Genomic DNA, 22249 nt, shown 5'->3' with positions numbered 1-22249 from the left:
AGTCAATCTTGGCAATTTTACAGTAGTTTACTGGGATTGCTGTGTGAAAGGGGCTAATGAGTTCAATATACTCAAATGGCCTCCACAGTCACCAGATCTCAATCCAAATGGAGCACCTTTGGGATGTGCTGGAACAGGAGTTTTGTGGCATGATAGCTTTTGTACAATGTTGATAAACATTAGTAGTTGTGAAGTTTTAAATAAAATGTTCATGAATTGAAAAAAAAATAGGATGCAAAAGAGGGGTATATTTTTATTAAAGTTATTTTTGGAAATAGAAATTATTATTATTATTATTATAAATAACACTTATCAGCATCCGGATAGACATCGTTTTATTATAGGCCTATAATTGATGCATAAACAACAATCAGTTGTTATAAATATATTAAATTAAGAAAAAATAAAATTTAAATGCTCATATTGCTAAAAGATTTTGCTTGAATATGTTAAACATATCTTATCATTTCTGTGATACATTTTCATTTTACAAATTATAAAACGTTAAAATGTGTTTCAATTGTGTTAAAACTAGTGTAGAAAATAGCCATGTAAATGATATTATTGAATTTGAATGATCATTTTACTCCAAACATTGCACATATGGTATGGAAAATGTAAATTTAAATACAGAAATACATTGCCATTTTGCATATTACATTTCAAATTGAATATTGCTACCCATAAGCTTCCAAAAGAATGAGGTATGTATCAGATTTAATATTAGTATCTGCTCTTAAAGATTAAAGTCACATTGCATATTACATTTCAAATTGAATATCGTTAACCTTAAGCTTCCATACATTGCTTCCCCCAAAGAGCAAAACAAAGATATTCGGCTATCAACATACTAGCAGTTTTTCTTGCCCTACATACGCCAGGAAATACTTTTGATCTGCCTCGCCCACCACGTAAAATGTGATTTTTCCAGGACAGCATGCCCCATGACACTGCTCACTGAACTATTTTCATTCTTTTTATTTCTTTCAATAAAATACTAAAAAATGTTGCACAGAGACCTTTATGGAAAACAGACTTTGGGAACAATATTAGTAGATCTGTAAAGCGGAGACATCCTCCTCGCATAAACATGTATTAATAGCAAAATCAATTTGACATATTAGGTAGTGCAACAATAGAATGAGATGCATTTCATCTACCAAAATAGATATCCATTATTCTTTTTTAGTCTCTATTAAATGCTTCATTACTTTTACCCCAGAGGTTAAACAGAACATTTGGATGTTATCATTTCAAATATCGGATTTGAAAGGGATAGCTCATCTAATAATTAAAATGCTTTCATTATTTACTACCCTCTTTTAGTTCTAAAACTGTATGACTTAAGTTTTCTGTGGAACACATATTTCAAAAAAAATTATTTATTTACTTTTGTCATACAATATAAGTCAATGGGGTCTAATGTTGTTTTGAACCCCATTTACTTACTTGCATGGACGAAAACCATTGAAACATTAATTCTACAATACATCATCTTTTGTGTCCTGCAGAAGAAAGCAAGCCAAAGTTTGGAATGAGGGTGAGTAAACAGAATTTAAATTTTTTAACAAACCTTTTAAATCAGATTTTCTCCTCTTGTACGTGAGTGTGTGAGAACAATGCAAACCAACATCAACAATCCAAACATAGTTTATAAATATCTATGTGAGAGAACTCAGAAACTCATTGTCTTAACAACTGTGAGAAAGACGGAGCTGAAGCTTCAGTAAGTGATATCTCTGTCTCTCCTCATTGCAACAAAAGAAAAAAAATTATGTATGATTCATTGATCGAAACAAACTAAAAACCACATATGATCTCACTAAATATTTGTTGCTGTGAATTCAACAGCCTCTCGAGACTCAACGTGTTCTGAATGGCCACAGAATTCCTCATTGTCAAACAGAGCGAACATTAACATATAAATAACCCTCTCCTCTTGCTCTCTGAAGCCGCTGCGGTGCAGCTTAGGAGGGTCTGGAGAATGAATGACTCTCTTAGTCACAGAGATTTGTGCATTTCTCTGACCGCTGCCTTTAGCAACCGGCCCACTGGGTCAGTGTCCGCACCCCCGCACGTACTGGCGCTGAATGCGAGACCAGTCAGAGCCAGAGGGCAGCTTCAGTTATTGCCTCCCCAGGCCTGGGAGGGAAAGCAACACTGCCCCCCCCCCCCCCCCCGTGCGCAGAGAGAGAGACAGAAAGAAAACGAACACATTGACAACCGTGAGGTTTGTTCCATGGAATTACATTCCTCTATACTCCTCCTCGCACAAGCATGCCCGGCCCACAGAGGTCGCGGGATCAAATCTATCCAAACGTACCGAAGTTACTCAAACATAACGAAACGTTATGAGGGGAAAAAAAATGCAGATATGGAGGGATGAATGAGACGGAAATAAAAGAAAAAAGGGATGTGAATCATAATTCTTACAACCACTAAAAATTCCCCCAAATTAATCTGCTTTCAGACCAGTTTGCATTGGGTAAGGACTAGGGAGCTTCCGTTTTGACTCAATTTTGGTTTTCATTAAAAGGGATAGTTAATTCAAAAAATCTAAATTGTGAAAGCATGTTCTTATCCTCATGCCATTCAAACCGTTTGACTTTCTTTCTTCTGTGGAACACAAACAATGACATTTTGAAAATGTCTCGTCGTTTTTTGTTCATACAATGGAAGTCAATGAGGTCCAATGTTGTTTTGGACCCCATTGACTTTCATTATTGAACAACAACAGTTGAAACATTCTTCAAAATATCTTATTTTGTGTTTCACTGAAGAAAATTATTCAGGTTTGGATCAACATTAGAGTGAGTAATCGCTGACAAAAGCAAGACAAAATGATGTCATGTAGAAACAATGAGGGCAGCGTGTGTATATGTGAAGAATTATGCATTTGATTCTGCAGTACAACTGATCTTTGTTTTTGCAAAATATTCCGCAGTTTTTAGCATGCATGTTTTCGCCCCCAATCTGATGTTTCCCTAAGCCCAGCCTGCGTTGTTGCCTTTTAAATCCACTGCTTTGTTATCCTGATCCTCCGTGCTTGTGGCGGTGGATTCAGAGTAATGGCCCTGGTGTTACAAATGCACCTACTGACGTGATTTTGTTCATGATTCACCTCATGCTCTGCCTGCTAGTGCGCAAATCCGTATTCTATAAGCTGCAGTGTGAGTGTGCCTGCTTAACAACATCTTTAAGCTACAGTAAATGCTAAAAGAGTGCCATTTGATCCACTGGCATAAGCTTCATATTTGAAACTCTATATAGACAGAACAAAAAAACCTCTGTCAAAAGTAACTAGTAGAGGTCCTGTTATTGTTTGAATCAGCATTTCCACACCTTTTGACCAATGACATGTCCAATGGCTCGTGATTACTGCATAAAGGTTATTAAAATATTTTTAAAAAGACTGCCAAAAAGTTTCTAGCCAATAAAAAAAATGTAGTCTAAGCATAACAACAATAAAATGCATTCAGAATAAAAATAAAACCAATATAAAAATGATTGATTATAGCTTAAGCCGATAATTATATTGATCTTACATCCAATAACTAATAGATATTTGATATTAAAATTCTATACTATACTTATTCCTCAGAAAATAAGACATGAATTATTTCAAATGCTACAGTGAATATTGGCATCACAATATTGATTGATTATTAATAGCTTAAGCCAATAAGCTGATAACTGATTCATGGCTGATATTAAAATTCTATATTATACTTGTATCAAAAAATTAAATGATTTTTTAAAATACAACAGTAAATTAATTATTATTTGCTAAAAACTACATTTAAAAATGTAGCCATTTATCAATGTTATCATATGTTAATGTTAAATTTAAAATTACCTTTTGCTGTCTTCTAACATGCAAAGTTTAACTAAATGTAGAAATAGGTGGGGCAATTAAAGGGACACTTCACCCATTTGCATTAAGCTTTGTATCGTTAAAAACCCAGTCATATTTTTGAATGGTCGTTCATTATCCCCTCATTTTCCCCAGAGACGGGAGAAATAAGGATTTCAGTGTTGCAGTTCCTGCTTATAATGATGTAAAAATTGTCATTTTGCGTCATTCTAAGCAGGAAGTCCCATATCTTGGTAGAGGGGCTGAGACTACAAACACTCTTTCCTCATTTTCCCAGGGGGTGGGACCCACTCAAGCTACAGACCTATTACAGATCAGTGGGTGGGACTTTACTTTCTGAAACTAAAAAAAATATCCTCCATCTTGTTTGGAAGCTAAGCTAACAGGCGCTGTGAAGCCAGATTTAAAGTTTCGACAATGGCGAAATGTACTCAATATGATATGGAAGAAGAGGATTTCGAAAGTCTGATGCTCGAATCAGATGTTCGTGGCTACTTTTACGAGCTGCAAAATAGCGAAGAGCAGCTGAGGCTGATGGAGGAACAGGAGGCGGCTGCCTGTCGCGGACGAGGAGCCCGGACTGGCTCAAGCTGGGGCGGACTGGTGGTGCCTGTGCTCGAGCTGGGCGCCTACAGACAGAGACTGCTGCAAAGAATTTTAACGATGCCAATTTCTCCTGGACGAAATCTCTGAATCAGACGAGGACACGGACGTTTGTGTTGTGAACCATCCTAGTTTCGCACCGCATATGTTCTGACTGAACATCCCGGTATCATGCAATAATTCACCATTTCGAAAGAAATACAAACGAGGAGTAATTCACTAATGAGTTCGCCAACTAACTAGAAATTTTGTGTGATATGAATTTCAAGCTCTGGTGGTAGCTAGCCTTGTAGACGAAAAAGTGATTTCTCTGATAGGCGGATACCTCATAGGCGCTCTTCTGGATTAGTGGGAGTGGCTTGCGGAGCTGTGCAATGTGGTGCATTGTGGGAGTTGTTGTCTTTCATACAAATGCGCCCTAAAGTTACTTTCTGTCTTTCCTCGGTCAAGTTATTTTACATTTCAACTACATATATGGCCCACTTTCAATAAAGATTAATGTTCCCATGGGTGAAATGCTAGCCTCGTGAGACCATCCTGATCTCGCGAGCTTTCAAGGTTTCACTCGCAGATCAGTCTGGATACTTTCCGTTAAAGAAAATTTGGGAGCAGTTCACCAAACGAACGTCCAATCAGCGTTGGCTTTGAGGCGGGTTGAGGTGTGACGCAACGAGAAGCGCGTCAGTTCAGTCTAAAGAACATGTCGGCTTCAGCGGATGAAACTAGCATCAGCGTGGCTATCGAGCAAGTTTTATCGGAATTACAGAGTATTTCTTCACTGAAAGAAGAGCAAAACACTGCTCTGGAGGCTTTTCTCAGAGGAAAAGATACGCTCAGTTAGTACTTCATATGCTTCGTTGATCTGATTGGTTGATTTGGCCCGTCTATCATCAACATAGGCCAATCAGCTAACCAGTATTTTCGCCCCTTACCAAAACTACTTCAACGGAAGGTTTCCAGATGGATATGCGGAGCAAATCCATCTGGCGGAGTCAGGTTAGTGAAATGCTCCTTTAAATATGTCATCTGATGATAACCCTATTAAAATTCTGTATGGTTGTTCTGCCTGAAAGAGTGCACAGTGCAGTTTTGCCATCTTAACAGAAGCACCACATGGATCTTACCTATCATGGAGGTTCCCTCTGGTGGAAACTCTGGGAACTGTCCTTCAGAGGGCACACTGACTGTCCTTCTCAGGCTGCGGCCCTTTGATGAGGATGATGTGGGGCTTTCATGGACCTCAGATGGCATCTGGGAACAAGTCAGAGGTCAGTAGGTGCAGGTCACAGGGGTACACATTCTAACAGCGGGTAAGAAAGTCCTTTTCCCTAACATTGCTACTAATTAACTAACCGTTAAACTGAATCTGAAAGCAATCTGTCAATCAGAAACTATTTCAATACATTAAGTGAATTGATTATTCCCTTTAATAACCTCAAGGTGAAATCGGTTGCCCTGCACAGAGACAGTGATGCGCTGCAATTCAGTACATAAGAGGAGAGACAAATCATTAAACTGCTAAACGAGTCTCTTTACAACAATTCGGATGGGACTAGTTTTCCCTAGGAAAAAAGTAAAATTTGCTTTGCAATTTTATTCGAATCACAATCTTATGTAAATAACTCAAATGTCGTTTGGAAAACTAATTCCATCCAGGTCAATAAATTACATCCGTAAGAGATGCATTTAACCCTCAAAAGGGGAAACGTACAACAAAGCACAAACATCATCTGCGTGTCTTTCTTGAACCGTCCCTCGCTCTTCATTCTGAGGGAGAGGAAGAGAGAAGAATGAGGGGATAAAGCATAGGGAAGGAGCGCTCTCACCTCTTCCTCCTTGTTGAGCAGGATGAGCTGGCTATCGGTCAGGATGCAGTACTTCCTCTCCCAAACGCAGGGCTCCGTGAAAGGCGACTGGCCGCAGGAGAAGTGGTGGCTGGCCGGCCCCTTCACATCTGTGCACAGGGGACAGAAAAGACATCTCAGAATGGGTTGCCACAAGAAAGGATCACCACAAAAACAAGTCCTCTTCATTTTAACAAAGATTCTCTTCAGGAATGAGCAACGCTTTTAATGGGACTTCTAAAAAATGCGACTATATATTCCCTCACATCTTGCAGAAATAGACATGGCCCTTAACTCGCTCCTCTTCTTTATTTAATCACCAGTTCACCTCACAAAAATAGACTCCAGACAATGATGCTGTTCATAAGAAAATTAGTCACATTGGACTCATTGAATGCCACTGTGTAAGCAATTTCTGCATCACTAGCAGTACCAAACGAACTTGTGAAAATAACGACAGTCTCCAAAACTGTCCTCCATTGTTTGGACAAACATTGCCACACAATGGCAGAAAGATTCCAAAATTTCTGGGCCATAATCAGTTGTTTCAGAGACATTTTTCTTTGAAATAACATGCTATACCACGCACAATAAGACCAGAGGACTATTTTAAGAATGTATATTTTGATTTCACCTTTGAAGAGCAAATGTGTAAAATGTTCCACACACTGCTGCCTGTAGAGAGCAGCGTTACACTGGTTTACAACGTTGCTCGTGCTCCAGCAATCCACCTCTTTTAAAGGAGTCAATCTCAGTATGGGGAGAAATGACACCAGAAAGCTCATAATTATTTGAATCTCTGTCAGAGCAAACAAATCACCCCTGTTAGGGGCAAACATCTGCTTTTTGAAAGCAAGAACTGAGTGATTAGAAGCGTTGTACCTTTCAGAGGAACACAGGAAGAGTGCATTTTGGGAATGGTCACATATCACATACCAACGAGTGGAAACACTTGTCAGAGAACATTACTGACAAAAAGCCTAACGGTCCTCCTTGTCTATTAGTTGGCCATTTAGACCTTCGCTAAGCTTCATCAATCAGTTCTGGCTGACAGTTTTGCTGTACGGTTGACCAGAGCGAGCGACAGAATGAACATGTCAGGATTCAAGGTCAGAGGTCAGCCCGCCCTGATGTCACTCTAGATCAGGCGACTGGGCCGATTGTGGCCGTACTTACGTTTTTCCCAGGCCGCATGACTAAATTAACACCACACAGACGCAGAAGAAAGTGACGCAATGTGTCTCAAGAGGACGGGTGTGACTGCTGCATCTCCGCTTGGTTATTGAACACAGTCGTCTTGCCCACGACTATTTTCCACATAAGCTAATCTATAAGCCTAAAGCAATGTTAGGACGAAAACGCAAAAGGGAGAAAGAAAAAACACTGGCTCTTTGAATGAGGTAAGATCGGGAGATTGAGCGAACAGAGAACTGATAGAAATATTTAAAAAGAGCGAACTGACTAAAGGGGAGACCTAAAAAAAAAAAAGCCAAGTTGGTGTGAATAGAGCTTGGTGAAAAGACAAATGGTCAATATCTTTCATAGTTTTCTTTATATATACACACATCCATGCATACATACATGTTTTGCCACGGAATGGCTTTTTCTTTTTATCAGAGAAACCATTATAACCATTTAGACCAAGTTATCAAGTAGATTCAATTGTTAATTAATTGTTTATAAAGTATCTAGTTAAAAATAATCAAGGCATGCTTTTTTGCTAAATTAAATAATCAATATTTCTTAATTTTCATTTATATGCACAAATGTAACAGTATTTTTTGTTCAAAAGCTTGAGTTAAAGGGTTAGTTCACACAAAAATGAAAATCACCCCATGATTTACTCACCCTGAAGCCATCCTAGGTGTATGTGACATTCTTCTTTCAGACAAATACAATCGGAGTTATATTAAAAAAATGTCCCAGCTCTTCCAAGCTTTTTTATAATGGCAGTGAATGGGCACCATTTTTTTTAAGTCCATACAAGTGCATCTATCCATCATAAAAGTGTTCCAAACGGCTATATATATTTAAGAATATTAAAATGTTAAGCATACAACTGTTTTAACATTGATACTAATTAAAAGTTTTTCTGAGCACCAAATCATATTAGAATCATTTCTGAAAGATCATGTGACACTGAAGACTGAAGTAATGCTGAAAACAGTTTTGCCATCACAGGAATATATTACATTTTAAAATATATTAAAACAGAAAATACTGTTTTTACTGTATTTTTGTATAAATATATGCAAAATAAAATAAATGCAGTCTTGGTGAAGTTGGTGAGCGTAAGAGACTTCTTTAAAGGGCATTAAAAAATAACAGACCCCAAACTTTTTAATGGTAGCATATTACTTAAATATATTAAATAATAGACAAAACAATAAATAAATGAAAGTTTTAAAATTATTCTTTGATTCAAACAGAACTGATTAATTTTTTTTTTTTATCAAACTTACTAACTCGTTTAATATTGTTTTTTCCATTAAACATTGAATCAGAGACACTATAGGATTCAGTTGGCAACCTACACTGACATTTTATGGAAAAAGAAAGTCATACCAGTGAGGAATGACATGAGGGTGATTAAATGATGACAAATGTAATTTTTTGGTGAATTATCCCTTTAGTTATATCGGCCCGCCCTAGCTATGAACAAAAGAGGTTGGGATCGAGCTCAACATTGACAACGAAACAAACTGTTCTTCTATTTATTGCTCTGCAAACAAGCATACAACTGTGTAAACAGACATGCTTTAATGGGTGTTTGGATAAGTGCTGGAAGGCAAACGAGGGAGACTGGCGGCGCTCCACTCAAGGCGGCTGTGGAAAGATGGAGGTGAAATGTGTGGGAGTGGAGGGAGCCAGTCCAATCTAAAGCCTGTCTGTTTGAGACGACAGCTCGCGCTCAGCGGCACAGTGGCAGCATATAACATATGGACGGGTGAGATAAAGTGCCTTCTCCCGAGATCTCATATGCCATTAAGAGACGTGTGAAGCTGTTGGCAAAGCAGTTGACAACTCCATCTGATGGAACACAATATCTTCCATAATTATCTACGCATACTGAGACTCCCAGGCACGAGAGATTCAAAAATAACCCTGTTCAATAACACCAATATTTGCATTACAAATGTGTAAATTCTGCACCACTTGCATACTTGTCAACTTTTAACCTCTGTGTACAGTATCATTATTTAAACTTCATCAGCCAGCATCATCTACTGTGCCACACGATGGTGTGACAGTCAACGCAGCGCCAGAGGAGATTTATTATTAGGATTTTTAATTGCATCTCGTACAGTTTCACTGCCTCTGCATTCTAGTGAGGATGAGGGCTTCACCTGCACCTGTTCATACCAGCTATGTGCAAATCACTGCTTCTCTCTGGGGAGAGTAAAAGGCCAGTGAACATTGAGGATCAGAGATTTCTCAAAACCAGCAGATGGAACAGCCTCTCAAAAGCCTTTATTCTCGCCTTTGGAAAGAACTCAATAGTGCTTTCAGAGCTGAGTTCTCATTTACATCTCACTGAAATAGTCTTGATTGCACATGGAAAGCTAGGCATTGGATATACATTTAACTAAATTTGCAGCAATATTATTTGAAAGCTTTAGAAAACCCAGGATAAACAAATATGCTGGGTGAAAAGCAAAATAAATGGGTTCCCACCCTTTTTAAATCAATATATATCCATGATTTTTTTCCAGTCCATGATGGAACAAGTAGCCTATATCTACATTCATTTAATAAAGGTTTTTCTTGAGGAGGATTTCCATTTCTATTTTAGGTACCAATTATTGGAATTAACAGGTTTAAATGAATATAACAATATACAGAAGTCTCCAAAAGTTGCAAAAGAAAAGCCTGAGATTTGAATGAATTGCAGCTTATTGAGGATTCAGCTTCCTGAGAGTCCATAAACAAAACTCATTTCCATGACTTTTAAAACGATTACTTTTCTATGAATTTTCCAGGCCTGGGAATGCATATTTTCAAAAGCTCCCCTAATATTTCCAGGTTTTCCGTGATTATGGGAACCCTGAATGTAAGCTCTATCAACAGCATCTTGGGCAAAGTGCCAATTACAACAGAAAATAATTTTGACATATCCATCAGTTTCTAAAAACAAATAAACTTACTTACAGCAATGAACTTCTAAGTGCACAAATATAAGCATATAAAACATAATTTGATCTTTAATGGTCTAAATAAGTGGTTTATAACCAAGAGGCCAGGGCCCATTAGAAGGCATAGCAAACTTACAAGGGGCCTCATTTAAAATAAGAAAAAACAAGCATATAATTAAGCTAAATCAGCTAAAAATCAAGATATTTTTTATTTTAATTCACCCCTTATAAAGCTTTTTTTTCGTTTGAAAAAAAACAGGGTTCCCATGTCTTGAAAAACCTCGATATATGGTGATATGATGATTATATTTATTAATGCTAGGCAAAAAAAAAAAAAAAAAAAAAGTTTTGTAGTGGTGTGTTTGTTGTTTTGAATTAGGTGACTGTTTTTGTTTTGTCTAGTGTCTATTGTTTTGTTTTGTGTTATGTTATTTAACTTTTGTGTATTAGGGCCCCCTTGAAAACGAGACGATGCATCTCAAGGGGTTTATCCTATAGAATAAAATGTGCCATTTAAATTACTGAAAAAAAAAATCCTTATCCTTAATTTGTTAGTTAATCATAAACAACTTTAAGCCTTCATGTCAAAAAGGTTGAGAACCACTGGTCTAAATCATGCTCATGCTACTTTTCTACATAGATGAAGATGAATGGGCAAAATGATCTACTGTGGTAATCAAAAGCGTAACACAAATGTTGTCATTGGAGCTTCAGTTGTATTTAACCAAGAATATTCCTTTAGAAGTATTAGCAAAACAACTAAAGAGACACTAGTCCATTGAGAGGGAAAAACATTTAACACTTGCTCAGGAACCTAATTACTGTGATCTTAATATAATTAGCTAAATATAGCAGAGGTATATGAAGACCCCTCCCTGAGGTGTTCGGACAACGTAGTTAAGTCAGATGTCATCTGAAATCTAGTGTGAAAAACAAATCTGTCCTAACCAAGTCCTGTTACTTTGCAGAAAGTCATTTTAACACAAATGTTATTTCTGCAGAGTTCAGCATGTCCATCATTATCAACCGAACTCATCTATCACTCCAAATATTCTCTAGATCGAAGCGCAGCGTCGGCAATGACAGAGTACATGCAAAGGATGTTACCCAACATGCTCTGTAAGGGGGGCGGCAGCTCTGAAGTTAGAAAACATACTAATCAAACCCTGAAATGACGGGTCGGTTAAAATGTCAAGAGATAAGGAGATGATAAAAACCAGTATAGGCAGTATACAAAATTGGCAGTATAATCTTATCTAAACAAATGTATTGCCATAGAATTTCATAAGACTTGAAAAATGTAGAGTACAAACACTTCACTGGAAGGGAAACGCAACCACAGAACCAAAGGCTAGATCGAGTCACCACAGCAGAGAAACACAAATGACAGACACAAATTCAGCCATTCCTCTGAATAGGGATGTGCAAAACTACATGATTTCAAAATGACTATTCATGGGTTGCCTGAATGACTAGTCGACTGATCTGTTTTAAGGAAGCCCTGTAAATTTAGAATTGTTTGGGGTTTACCCGACACCAAATCAAAGATGTTTCTTAGGGTGTTGTAGCAGCTAGAAGAAGTGCAAAGGAATATATAAGAATATATAAGTCTCAAGACTTGTTTTGGAAAAAAATATATATATATAATTTAACACGCATGAGACAGCGGCGCGAGACGCTGCGAAAGACACGCGAGTGCAATGGTTACACACGTTCATTTTAAAAGTGAGTTAATATAAACACTTTTTCGAGACAACGATTTTTTTTTTTTGCCCAGCCCTAAAAAAAATAAGAAGAAATCTATGCTGTGCCAGTTTAGTTGTTTAGCTGTTTAACTAGCGAACCATTGTGACCCATCCCTACGTCTACAGCGAATTAAAAATGTGAACATCATACCCTGGCATCTGAGCTAATAATTTTGGCCTTCAAGATACACATTGAGCCATGAGGACAATAATACTTTTAACAGCAGTGAGCCGTGGTGTGTAGAGAGACACCTGGGCTCCAGAAAGGGTGTAATAATAAGACAGTAACCATGTGGGTGTCCTGGACATGGTCCTATACATGCTCCCATATGTTTGTTTGTGCAGCAGCACAGCTTGAAAACACTTACTGCAGGGTGGCTGCCAGCTGATCCAAGAGCTGCCAGTGTGTGACCCCGTAATGGACCTGGAGCCCACAAATAGCGCTTACCCAAGAGGTCAGCAAAGGTTCAGACAGACTAGCAGGAAGTGCATTTGTTAAATTAAAGCTTCACGTCCAATATAGAATGATGATGTGATATGAGTGATATTATCATGTTTGTGAGACATCTGAGATAATAGTTAACAAGCAATGGATTTTGCGTGTGCATGAAAGTATGAAAATGGTAAAAACCGATGAGTCAAGCCAGTGTTGCATCTGCATATGTGGTACACCACGTTCTTCACATCATGATGAGTGCAAGAGCAACTTGGCACGCAGTCATGTCACAAGCAGATCAAACATTGTTGAGGAACATGTGTGTGACACTGACCCAAAGTATATCTCTATGATCACAGACACCCACTGAGGCCCAGACCGGCCTCGCATATGTCTGATGAAGGGTAATCCTAACCCCTGCAGCCCTGCCTGGAATGTCTTCAGCTGAAGGAGAGGACATACCACCTGTCCAGGATGAGGTTTCAGACGGGGGAATGCCTGGGACTGCTAATCACTGCCAAACACAGAGAAAACTCAACTGGCTCCTGCTTTTAAAACAGCACTTTGTCAAGAAACTAAACTCTCCTCACCCAAACAAGACCCCTTGCAAGTTACATTGCTTAAACTGGTGGGAATATAATAGATAATATTAGTTAGAATTAATAAGAATAATATAGTTCACCTAAACTTAACACTATTTACTCACCCTCATGTTGTGCAAAACCCATGACTGACTTTCTTCTGTGGAACACAATAGGGGAACTCCTGAAGAACTGTTTAATGCCATATAAATGAAAGTAAATGGCAATGTTTGCTTTGCTATCAAACTCCAAAATGGCAAAAAAGCACAATAATACTAGTCCATATGACTTATCTTCTATATTCCAAGTCATCTGAAGTCAAACGATGGTCATTTTGTCTTGAAAATCTCACTCTCCACTTGGGCGATATGACCCAATTCTTATTTCAAGATATGCTACATTTTATTTCACAATAATGATAAATCTATTGTGAATCAATATAGATCAAGTTATATGAATTAAGTATAACTTTATTCTTATTAAAGCTAAAACGGTTATTCAGTCAAGAGCAGTAAGTCATGTTCTCTTTTGTTTGATTCACATTAATGACAGAGCAGCAGGTAGATTTATTAGGGTGCTGTCACTTTAAGACTAAATGCACGGATCCATTATACTAATACAAATACAGTTTACACCCAACTGTTTACTTTCACTTGAGATAACCGGCTGTTTACATGAATAATCCACAAAATGGGCATGTGACAATAACACGTGTATTTGACCAATAATTTAATCACTGAATCAGGTTTGACATCATTTTAAAGTACATTCCTTTAATGCTGCCATGTATGTTTTTATGTATAATTTATAATAGTCATTAATTTAAGACTAAATATCAATTAATCTAAATAGGACCCATCGTTTTTTGCAGCAAACACGGTTCCTATAGTTGAGCAATTCACAAACACTTTACAAAGCAAATCTGACTGATTGAGCACAAATGGAAAAATATTGCTTCTCTTGTTTTTTCTCATGACAAACCATAAAAGTGGTTCTTAGTGTATTGTGGAAATATGAGGAAAGCAGAAGTGTAATGAAGTGAGGCAACAGGGAAGCTTTAGCTGTAGCAGAACTAAAATACGGATGTTAATGATGTGCAGTCTTTTTACAATTAGCCTACTAAGGAAAAGAAATCTGTGTTGCACTATAACAAGTCCTTACTACACTGTTAGACATTTATGTAATCTGTACAGTTATTTACTATGTATTTTTCACCCAGTATAACACTGGCAAACACCACATATAGAGATTTACGGTATATTTCAAAATGACTGTATTTGCCGTAATGGCCTCTTAAGGTGCCAGTCCATCGTGATTTTTTATATTCCTCATTTTTAACATTTTTGGATTGACAGGATTTGCCTTGCACTGTGTCTCCAACGCCGCAAAGGCTAGAGGCTGTCTAAATTGGACACGTTAAAAGTGACCCTCGCTAAATGCAAATCCGTTTCCATGCCTAGACTGAAAATTATTGGTACTGAAATACGATTCTGTGAATGAATGAATTGTTAGAATGGTTCAAACTGAAAATTCAAAAAGGTTGCGACTGATTCATCAGCCTTTTTAAACAGATTCATTTAAAAAAAAAAAAAAAAAAAGAGTTATGTCCACTTATTGGACTATACTGGCCCACAATAGATATGACCATGTCCATTTAATGCTTTTGTTTTACTCTACAGCATTCATTCCCTTTCATCAAATTCAAGACATATTGCAATTTATCTCATAGCAATTGCAAGCTTATACCAATGTCGATCAATAGAAAATCATTCATCCTGTTTTTTTTCTTTCTAATGAAACTGTATTGTTCTGTATAATAGTGCTCTTGATTCCCAACCCTACATTCAATATAAGATAAATAAATCAAATAACATCCCTATTAAGCAGCAGATATTCAAACATCCAGTCTATTGCAGTTTAGAAACATGAATTGGCCGATTATACAGAGATCTTTCACCCAAATGAGTCTTTTCATTACGTTGGACTTTCATTAGTTTCATATACGTCCTAATGCCAAATTCCCACAGTGCTTGCCAGGTGTGCGCACACCCTGACACACAAACAGATCACGAAGGAAAACAGAAGATGCTTTGTGTCGCTCAGCCGCGGAGGCTGTGGAGCGTCACCGTCCTGCCCTCTCATGAGCCAACACAGTGCCCAACCACCTGGTCTCCGCAACAACCCTTAAACACAAACAGCCTGTCCAATAACAATGCATCAGCACAGAGGGAGGGGCGTGGCCACAGCAGGTTGACAATTCATGTGGAAGAACATTAGAGTCAGCACAGGGAAATTGTGCATGGTACAGTGTGTATGTAGCCTAACGGATGGAGAGAGAAAATAACGAGAAGGTGTGGTACAGAAACTAGCTGACGTATACCCCTGAATGACTGCTCCTCTCGTGTTATATAAATAGCCTACATGAAACCCTGAGAGAGCAAATGTTTTACCACTGTTACCACAGACTAACGGCAGAACAAAAAACAGTACCATGTACCATGTTTCTGTCAAGCACTTCCGCTCATCATATTCATATACGGCAATCATATCACATGGCATAGGGTATCAGATGGTAATACTTGGTACTTTAAAATATATTGAGAGAGTGGTATGATAAAAAACTTCTACGAGAGAGAACAAGGCTAACCAAGGCTGCATTATTTAATCAAAAATACAGTAAAATTATTACTACAATTTAAAATAATCCTTTTCTATTTTAATACAATTTAAAATGTAATTTATTCTGTGATGACAAAGCTGAATTTTCAGCATCATTACTCCAGTCTTCTAGCCTGGTTAAAACCAGACCATTCTCAGTTGTAACGTTGTAACTGAGTTATGGTCTGGCAAAGCGTCATAGACAAATCATTTCCAGAGGGGCGTCACCAATGGACGTCGCGGATAGACCTAAACCCAATCAGAGCGATGAAGGAGATGACGTATGCAGAGCGGCGGAGAAACATCTCCGAGTGTTGTTCTTTGCTCGGTTTTTAACAAAAAGGAAACGTTCAAATCGCTTAAAACACACGCAATAGCTGATTCGAACGAGTGATGTTCGACGGCGGCATCCATCTTTGTAAAGTAGGCTACAAAATCTGCTTCAAAATCCCAGCGCTGTCGTCATCGTGTAAAGCCCGCCCCAACGTTTCTGATTGGTGCCTTGATTTCGACGGATTGGAAATGGGCTTGAATGAGCTCTTTGCCAGACTAACTTTCAGAGCAAATCTAAATTTGCCAGAAGTTTTCTGGGTTTTCCCAGGCTACCAGTCTTCACATGATCCTTCAAAAATCCTTCTATGCTGATTTGAGATAGCATTAATGCATTATATTAACACAATTATTAAAAAGTGAATAATTTAGCTTAATTATTATTTAGTTTAATAAACATGGATGGGTTCAATTTCATATATACATCAGTGAGTTTTGATATGGCATATGTCAACAACAAAAAAACAAGTACAAAAAGTGCCATGGTATTGCAGATTGTTTATGAAAAGCATGGCAAAGTGAAGGAATTAAATTAATACAGATCTTCGCAAATTAAGCTTACGCCCATACAGATGCATCCAAAGCCATCTCACTCTGGGATGGCAATTCATAAGCCCTTCAAATTAGCAGCTTTAATTGGTGTCTGGGGAGATGGGGGAGTTGGGCCTACAGAGAGAGGAAATGACTGCAATTAACAGATTGGGCTATGATTGCAGCTCTGTGAGGATGCGTTTGTGGAGCTTCCAGCTGGAGGAACAAAGTGGGGATGCTTAGGGGAAGTTGCAACCTTGTTTTGACACAGTTGGTTAAGCAGGATGTAATGTGCTAGGACCGGTTAATCAGTAATCTAACAGGGACTTGTCCGGCCTGGGAGGAACAGCTGTTGACTGTGGGGCGAGGTGGGGCAGTGCTCTCCTCTTATCCACGATGACCTCAGGACATACGAGGGCAGACAGGCCACCGTAGAGTAAATCACTCGCATGTGAGACTAAATCTTCACTCTGGGCGACTAAATAATGTCTATCATTAGCCATTGGGTAATAAATTCTTAGATTTTACTCGCCAGTGTGTTAGAGGCTAAGTATAAGTTTAGCATAGATATATTTTCACTTGCTAGAGTTTCGCTCTACATCAAGTGATCTGTAGGCCTACTATTTCAATTCAGCTCAGTTGATGCGCAGCGTGAGTGTACCTGTATTTTACATACCGTAAACTCTAGTGTGAAGGCGCACGAGAGAGAGAGAGAGAGAGAGAGAGAGAGAGAGAGAGAGAGAGAGAGAGAGAGAGAGAGACACTCACTCACCACCCAGAATTGACGCGCTACATGTAAAAGATATTCTTTGTTGTATTTTCCTGTCAAAATAACAGAGTTCAGTTGGAATTATTCAGCTTTACTTCTAATGATAATTACTAATATCTATTTTTTTTTTTTTTTACAGAAACACTGAATGACCAACAATATCTTAAGCACCACCACCAGTCCTATGTTCAGTTAAAATGACAAAAAGCCTATGCATCCATACATGGTTACCAAGCTTTAGTTCTAATTAATAAAGTTACATCATTAAATAGTGCTTCATTATCATAATATAATGCTTGATTAACTGATGTTAAAAGTGTACGTTCAAATATTTAAAAAGCTGTGCCATTTTACAAAGATAAGCTGATTTGGTGGAATCATACATACAGTATATATATACGCATACAGTATACATACTGTATACATACAGTATATATATATATTATATTAATTTTCATACTGTACATTATAATAATGATGGCAAAATTCACTTATAGTATTTTAAGCTATTGATTATATTTTTAATGTTATAATTTTATTATAACAATAAAATGTAATATTGGCCATTACAGTCTCTATCTGCCAGAATTAAATATTTAAAATAGAATTTAAATTTAAAATACCATTGGCGCATCCCCATTTATATTATATTATTATAGCATTATGGAATCTAGGCCATGCTAGAGTCAAACTCACCCAAAGAACACCTGCTGTTAAATGGATTCACTTTCTCTTTAAATGACCCTTAAATTCATTTAGAAATATAAAAGGTGCCCTTCCGGGTCATTTCCCTAATGCAAAATTGCACAAAATGCTTCTGAATAGCAGAATGGGAGCTTGTGGGTTTGTGCCATAACAGTGACAAGAGAGTGCTTCGTGTCATTCATAATTCACATCATCCGCGTCACAACCCTTTTACCATCGTGCCACTCTAGCGAAGCAGCTCGGAGACGACACGCCATCGTCCCTTTGCCCTTTAATCTGCACGCTCAAACATCTTCCTCCTTAAATCTGAAAGGCTGAATTTGTTCAGTCAGTTGTGACTCCCTGTAGAAACTCAAACACCACACTACCCAGACACTACGCCTACAAAACATCCTCTCTGCCCAGCGGAGTCCCTCTAAATATATGCATACTGTTGAGGGATGAGTTACAGGCACTGTTAGGACACTAGACTGAATTGAATGTAATTATTAATAACATTTGACTTCATTTGAATTGGAATCACTTGAGTTATTGTGCAATTCAGCCTGTGTTTAATTTGACGTGTCAAACTCGACTCTGCAAGTACTGGAATGTATATTTTTTTTAAACAGTGGTGAAGAAAATCAATTTTCTTTAAATTTGTGTGCAATTAGCACATTTGTCACGGCTACGTGTTTTTTTGCACTCTTCAAACGTTAATGCCGCACGTGGAGGTCATGCATTTCTCACAGTCCGACATCTGTCATGTTAAATAATTAGCAGTGCTGGTATTTCTGTCCTCCATTGTTACAGAGAGGCAGTGCTCGAGGCAGGGCACCGAGCGCACACGCTTTTGTTCACCTCACAAGTACGACACTCCGCCACTGAGAGACATTGTTACATATTTAAATAGGTTGCGTCAGCATGACTGGAACATTTGCATCTCTCTCCTTATATCCCCCACTCCTACATAAACTCACCTCCTGTGCATTTGCTTCAAGCCTAGAAATTGACTAGGCTACTATTATTTTATACAGTGATTTTGTTTTATTAAAATTATTATTACAAAAATAAATTAGATAAAACATGCATTATAAATGATTAAACAACCTCAACAATGATAATGATAATTTTTTATCCGGTCCTTTCTCGCTTAAGGCATGGATATGTAAAAAAAATAACATAAAATTAGTGCTGTCGAATCGATTAATCGCATCTAACATAAACGTTTTTGTTTACATAATATATGCATGTGTATATATATTATTATATTTATATATATATTATATACATGTCTCTGTGTGTATATACACTATTTATTTACACACACATATTTATACATACACACACACATATATACTCACCTAAAGGATTATTAGGAACACCTGTTCAATTTCTCATTAATGCAATTATCTATTCAACCAATCACATGGTAGTTGCTTCAATGCATTTAGGGGTGTGGTCCTGGTCAAGACAATCTCCTGAATTTCAAACTGAATGTCAGAATGGGAAAGAAAGGGTATTTAAGCAATTTTGAGCGTGGCATGGTTGTTGGTGCCAGACGGGCCGGTCTGAGTATTTCACAATCTGCTCAGTTACTGGGATTTTCACACACAACCATTTCTAGGGTTTACAAAGAATGGTGTGAAAAGGAAAAAACATCCAGTATGCGGCAGTCCTGTGGGCGAAAATGCCTTGTTGATGCTAGAGGTCAGAGGAGAATGGGCCGACTGATTCAAGCTGATAGAAGAGCAACTTTGACTGAAATAACCACTCGTTACAACCGAGGTATGCAGCAAAGCATTTGTGAAGCCACAACACGCACAACCTTGAGGCGGATGGGCTACAACAGCAGAAGACCCCACCGGGTACCACTCATCTCCACTACAAATAGGAAAAAGAGGCTACAATTTGCAAGAGCTCACCAAAATTGGACAGTTGAAGACTGGAAAAATGTTGCCTGGTCTGATGAGTCTCGATTTCTGTTGAGACATTCAGATGGTAGAGTCAGAATTTGGCGTAAACAGAATGAGAACATGGATCCATCATGCCTTGTTACCACTGTGCAGGCTGGTGGTGGTGGTGTAATGGTGTGGGGGATGTTTTCTTGGCACACTTTAGGCCCCTTAGTGCCAATTGGGCATCGTTTAAATGCCACGGCCTACCTGAGCATTGTTTCTGTCCATCCCTTTATGGCCACCATGTACCCATCCTCTGATGGCTACTTCCAGCAGGATAATGCACCATGTCACAAAGCTCGAATCATTTCAAATTGGTTTCTTGAACATGACAATGAGTTCACTGTACTAAAATGGCCCCCACAGTCAGTGGCGCAAAAAGTGGGTATGCGCTATATGCGGTGCATAGGGGCGCAGGACCATGGGGGGCGCCAAAGCGATGGTAAAAAAAAAAGAAAATTAATTAAGCTGCTGGTACGAGTAGCCTAGTGAGTTGTCGTCGAAAAAGATGGATAAAACAAAATGCTGGGGGGCTAAAAATAGAAAAAGAAAGAGGGAAAAGGAGATGGCATGTCAATTGATGCGACAGCAGCTAAATAAGTGCATGCTGAAAGCCAACAGGTAGGATTTAAAGTGTGACATCCAGGCATGTAGGCTATCTATATCTCTGTGGCCATCGGGACTACCGGGAGATTCCCGGTGGGCCGACGTGCTTTTTCGGCCGATACATCTCATACTTTTTTTTCTTCTTTTTTGTCTTAACGGCCCATAAAACTCGTACATTGGCGGCCCATTTGTTTTGTTTTTTTGTCTTTTTTTGCTTGATTGGCGGCGCTGGGTTAGTGCCGGTGTATTGGTCAAAAAAAGTCAGCGTTAGTGTTTTTCTGACACACCGGCCCATGAAACATGTCATCATGTGCTTATATCTTTCAATATAGAAATTAGTACAAAAGTTCTCTTTATTTTTCAGTGCATTTGTTTTACAATATATGGCTACTATCATGGGATTAATATTATAACTATTATTATGTAGTAGTGTAATGTAGACAGACACTAACTAAAAGAGGTTTGAATTTTTCTTTGTTTAATTTGCACCCTGAATATGGGTTGGAGCTTTTAATTTTGAACTCTCAAAGTGCACCAGACTGCTGAATTTAACATTAAAGAACACAAAATTTTCTTACGGGCACTAGAGAAACAGAAGTCCACCTACCACAGTTTTACCTAAAATCCTGTGAGAAACACTGGTATTGCTGTTCCAATGGAGCTTATAGTTTCTTTAGGGGGGTTCATCACGGTGGAGTAGCTATAGTTTAATTGCATTAATAAATGACAATTTTGCACTTATTTTATCTGTTAGCTCTCACTCGTTCATACTCACATATTACATGGCACACTTATTTATTTTTTTATTTTATTTGTTTGGGGGGGCGCAAAAATTGTTGCTGCATACCCCTCTGACACTGGGTAGTTGCGCCCCTGCCCACAGTCACCAGATCTCAACCCAATAGAGCATCTTTGGGATGTGGTGGAACGGGAGCTTCGTGCCCTGGATGTGCATCCCAAAAATCTCCATCAACTGCAAGATGCTATCCTATCAATATGGGCCAACATTTCTAAAGAATGCTTTCAGCACCTTGTTGAATCAATGCCACGTAGAATTAAGGCAGTTCTGAAGGCGAAAGGGGGTCAAACACAGTATTAGTATGGTGTTCCTAATAATCCTTTAGGTGAGTTATATATACACATACATACATACATACATAGCCATACACACATACATACACACACATATACTATGTAAACAAAAACTTTTGTTATATGGGATTAATCACGATTAATTGATAGCACTACATAAAATATTTTTTTTGTGCCATTACATTTAATAGTATATAATAATAATAATAATAATAAGCTGATTTACAGTCTAAATAGCGAAATTTTGTATCCTGTCTTTTCCTGCTCAAGGAATATATTAAGAAATGGTTATATGGAAATATGTTAAGAAAAGATCCAGCAAAATAAAAAAAATAAAAAATAATTATATAAATATTACCAGTCCCTATATTTATTTAAGCCAGTTGATTCTTCATTGGCAGCATT

At 38.0% G+C, this 22249-nt stretch overlaps 1 protein-coding gene across 4 annotated transcripts in view; it reads right to left on the bottom strand.

The window, feature by feature from the left end:
- The window catches only part of rasal2 (RAS protein activator like 2), an 80742-nt gene that overhangs the window by 36922 nt on the left and 21571 nt on the right, over window positions 1-22249 (bottom strand). For all 4 annotated transcript variants that reach the window (XM_056236426.1, XM_056236425.1, XM_056236423.1 and 1 more), the window contains exons 2-3: window positions 6304-6431; window positions 5602-5728 (exon numbers count right to left, since the gene is read on the bottom strand). In XM_056236426.1, the coding sequence (XP_056092401.1) occupies window positions 5602-5728; window positions 6304-6431 (255 nt within the window). The remainder of the gene's footprint in view (window positions 1-5601; window positions 5729-6303; window positions 6432-22249) is intronic.

This window comes from Rhinichthys klamathensis, unplaced genomic scaffold (assembly GCF_029890125.1).
Source record: "Rhinichthys klamathensis goyatoka isolate OS25496 unplaced genomic scaffold, OSU_Roscu_1.1 h1tg000446l_1, whole genome shotgun sequence".
Lineage (NCBI taxonomy): Eukaryota > Metazoa > Chordata > Actinopteri > Cypriniformes > Leuciscidae > Rhinichthys > Rhinichthys klamathensis.
Note: the sequence above shows the minus strand (reverse complement) of the source record. Positions and strands in the feature narration are given on the sequence as shown.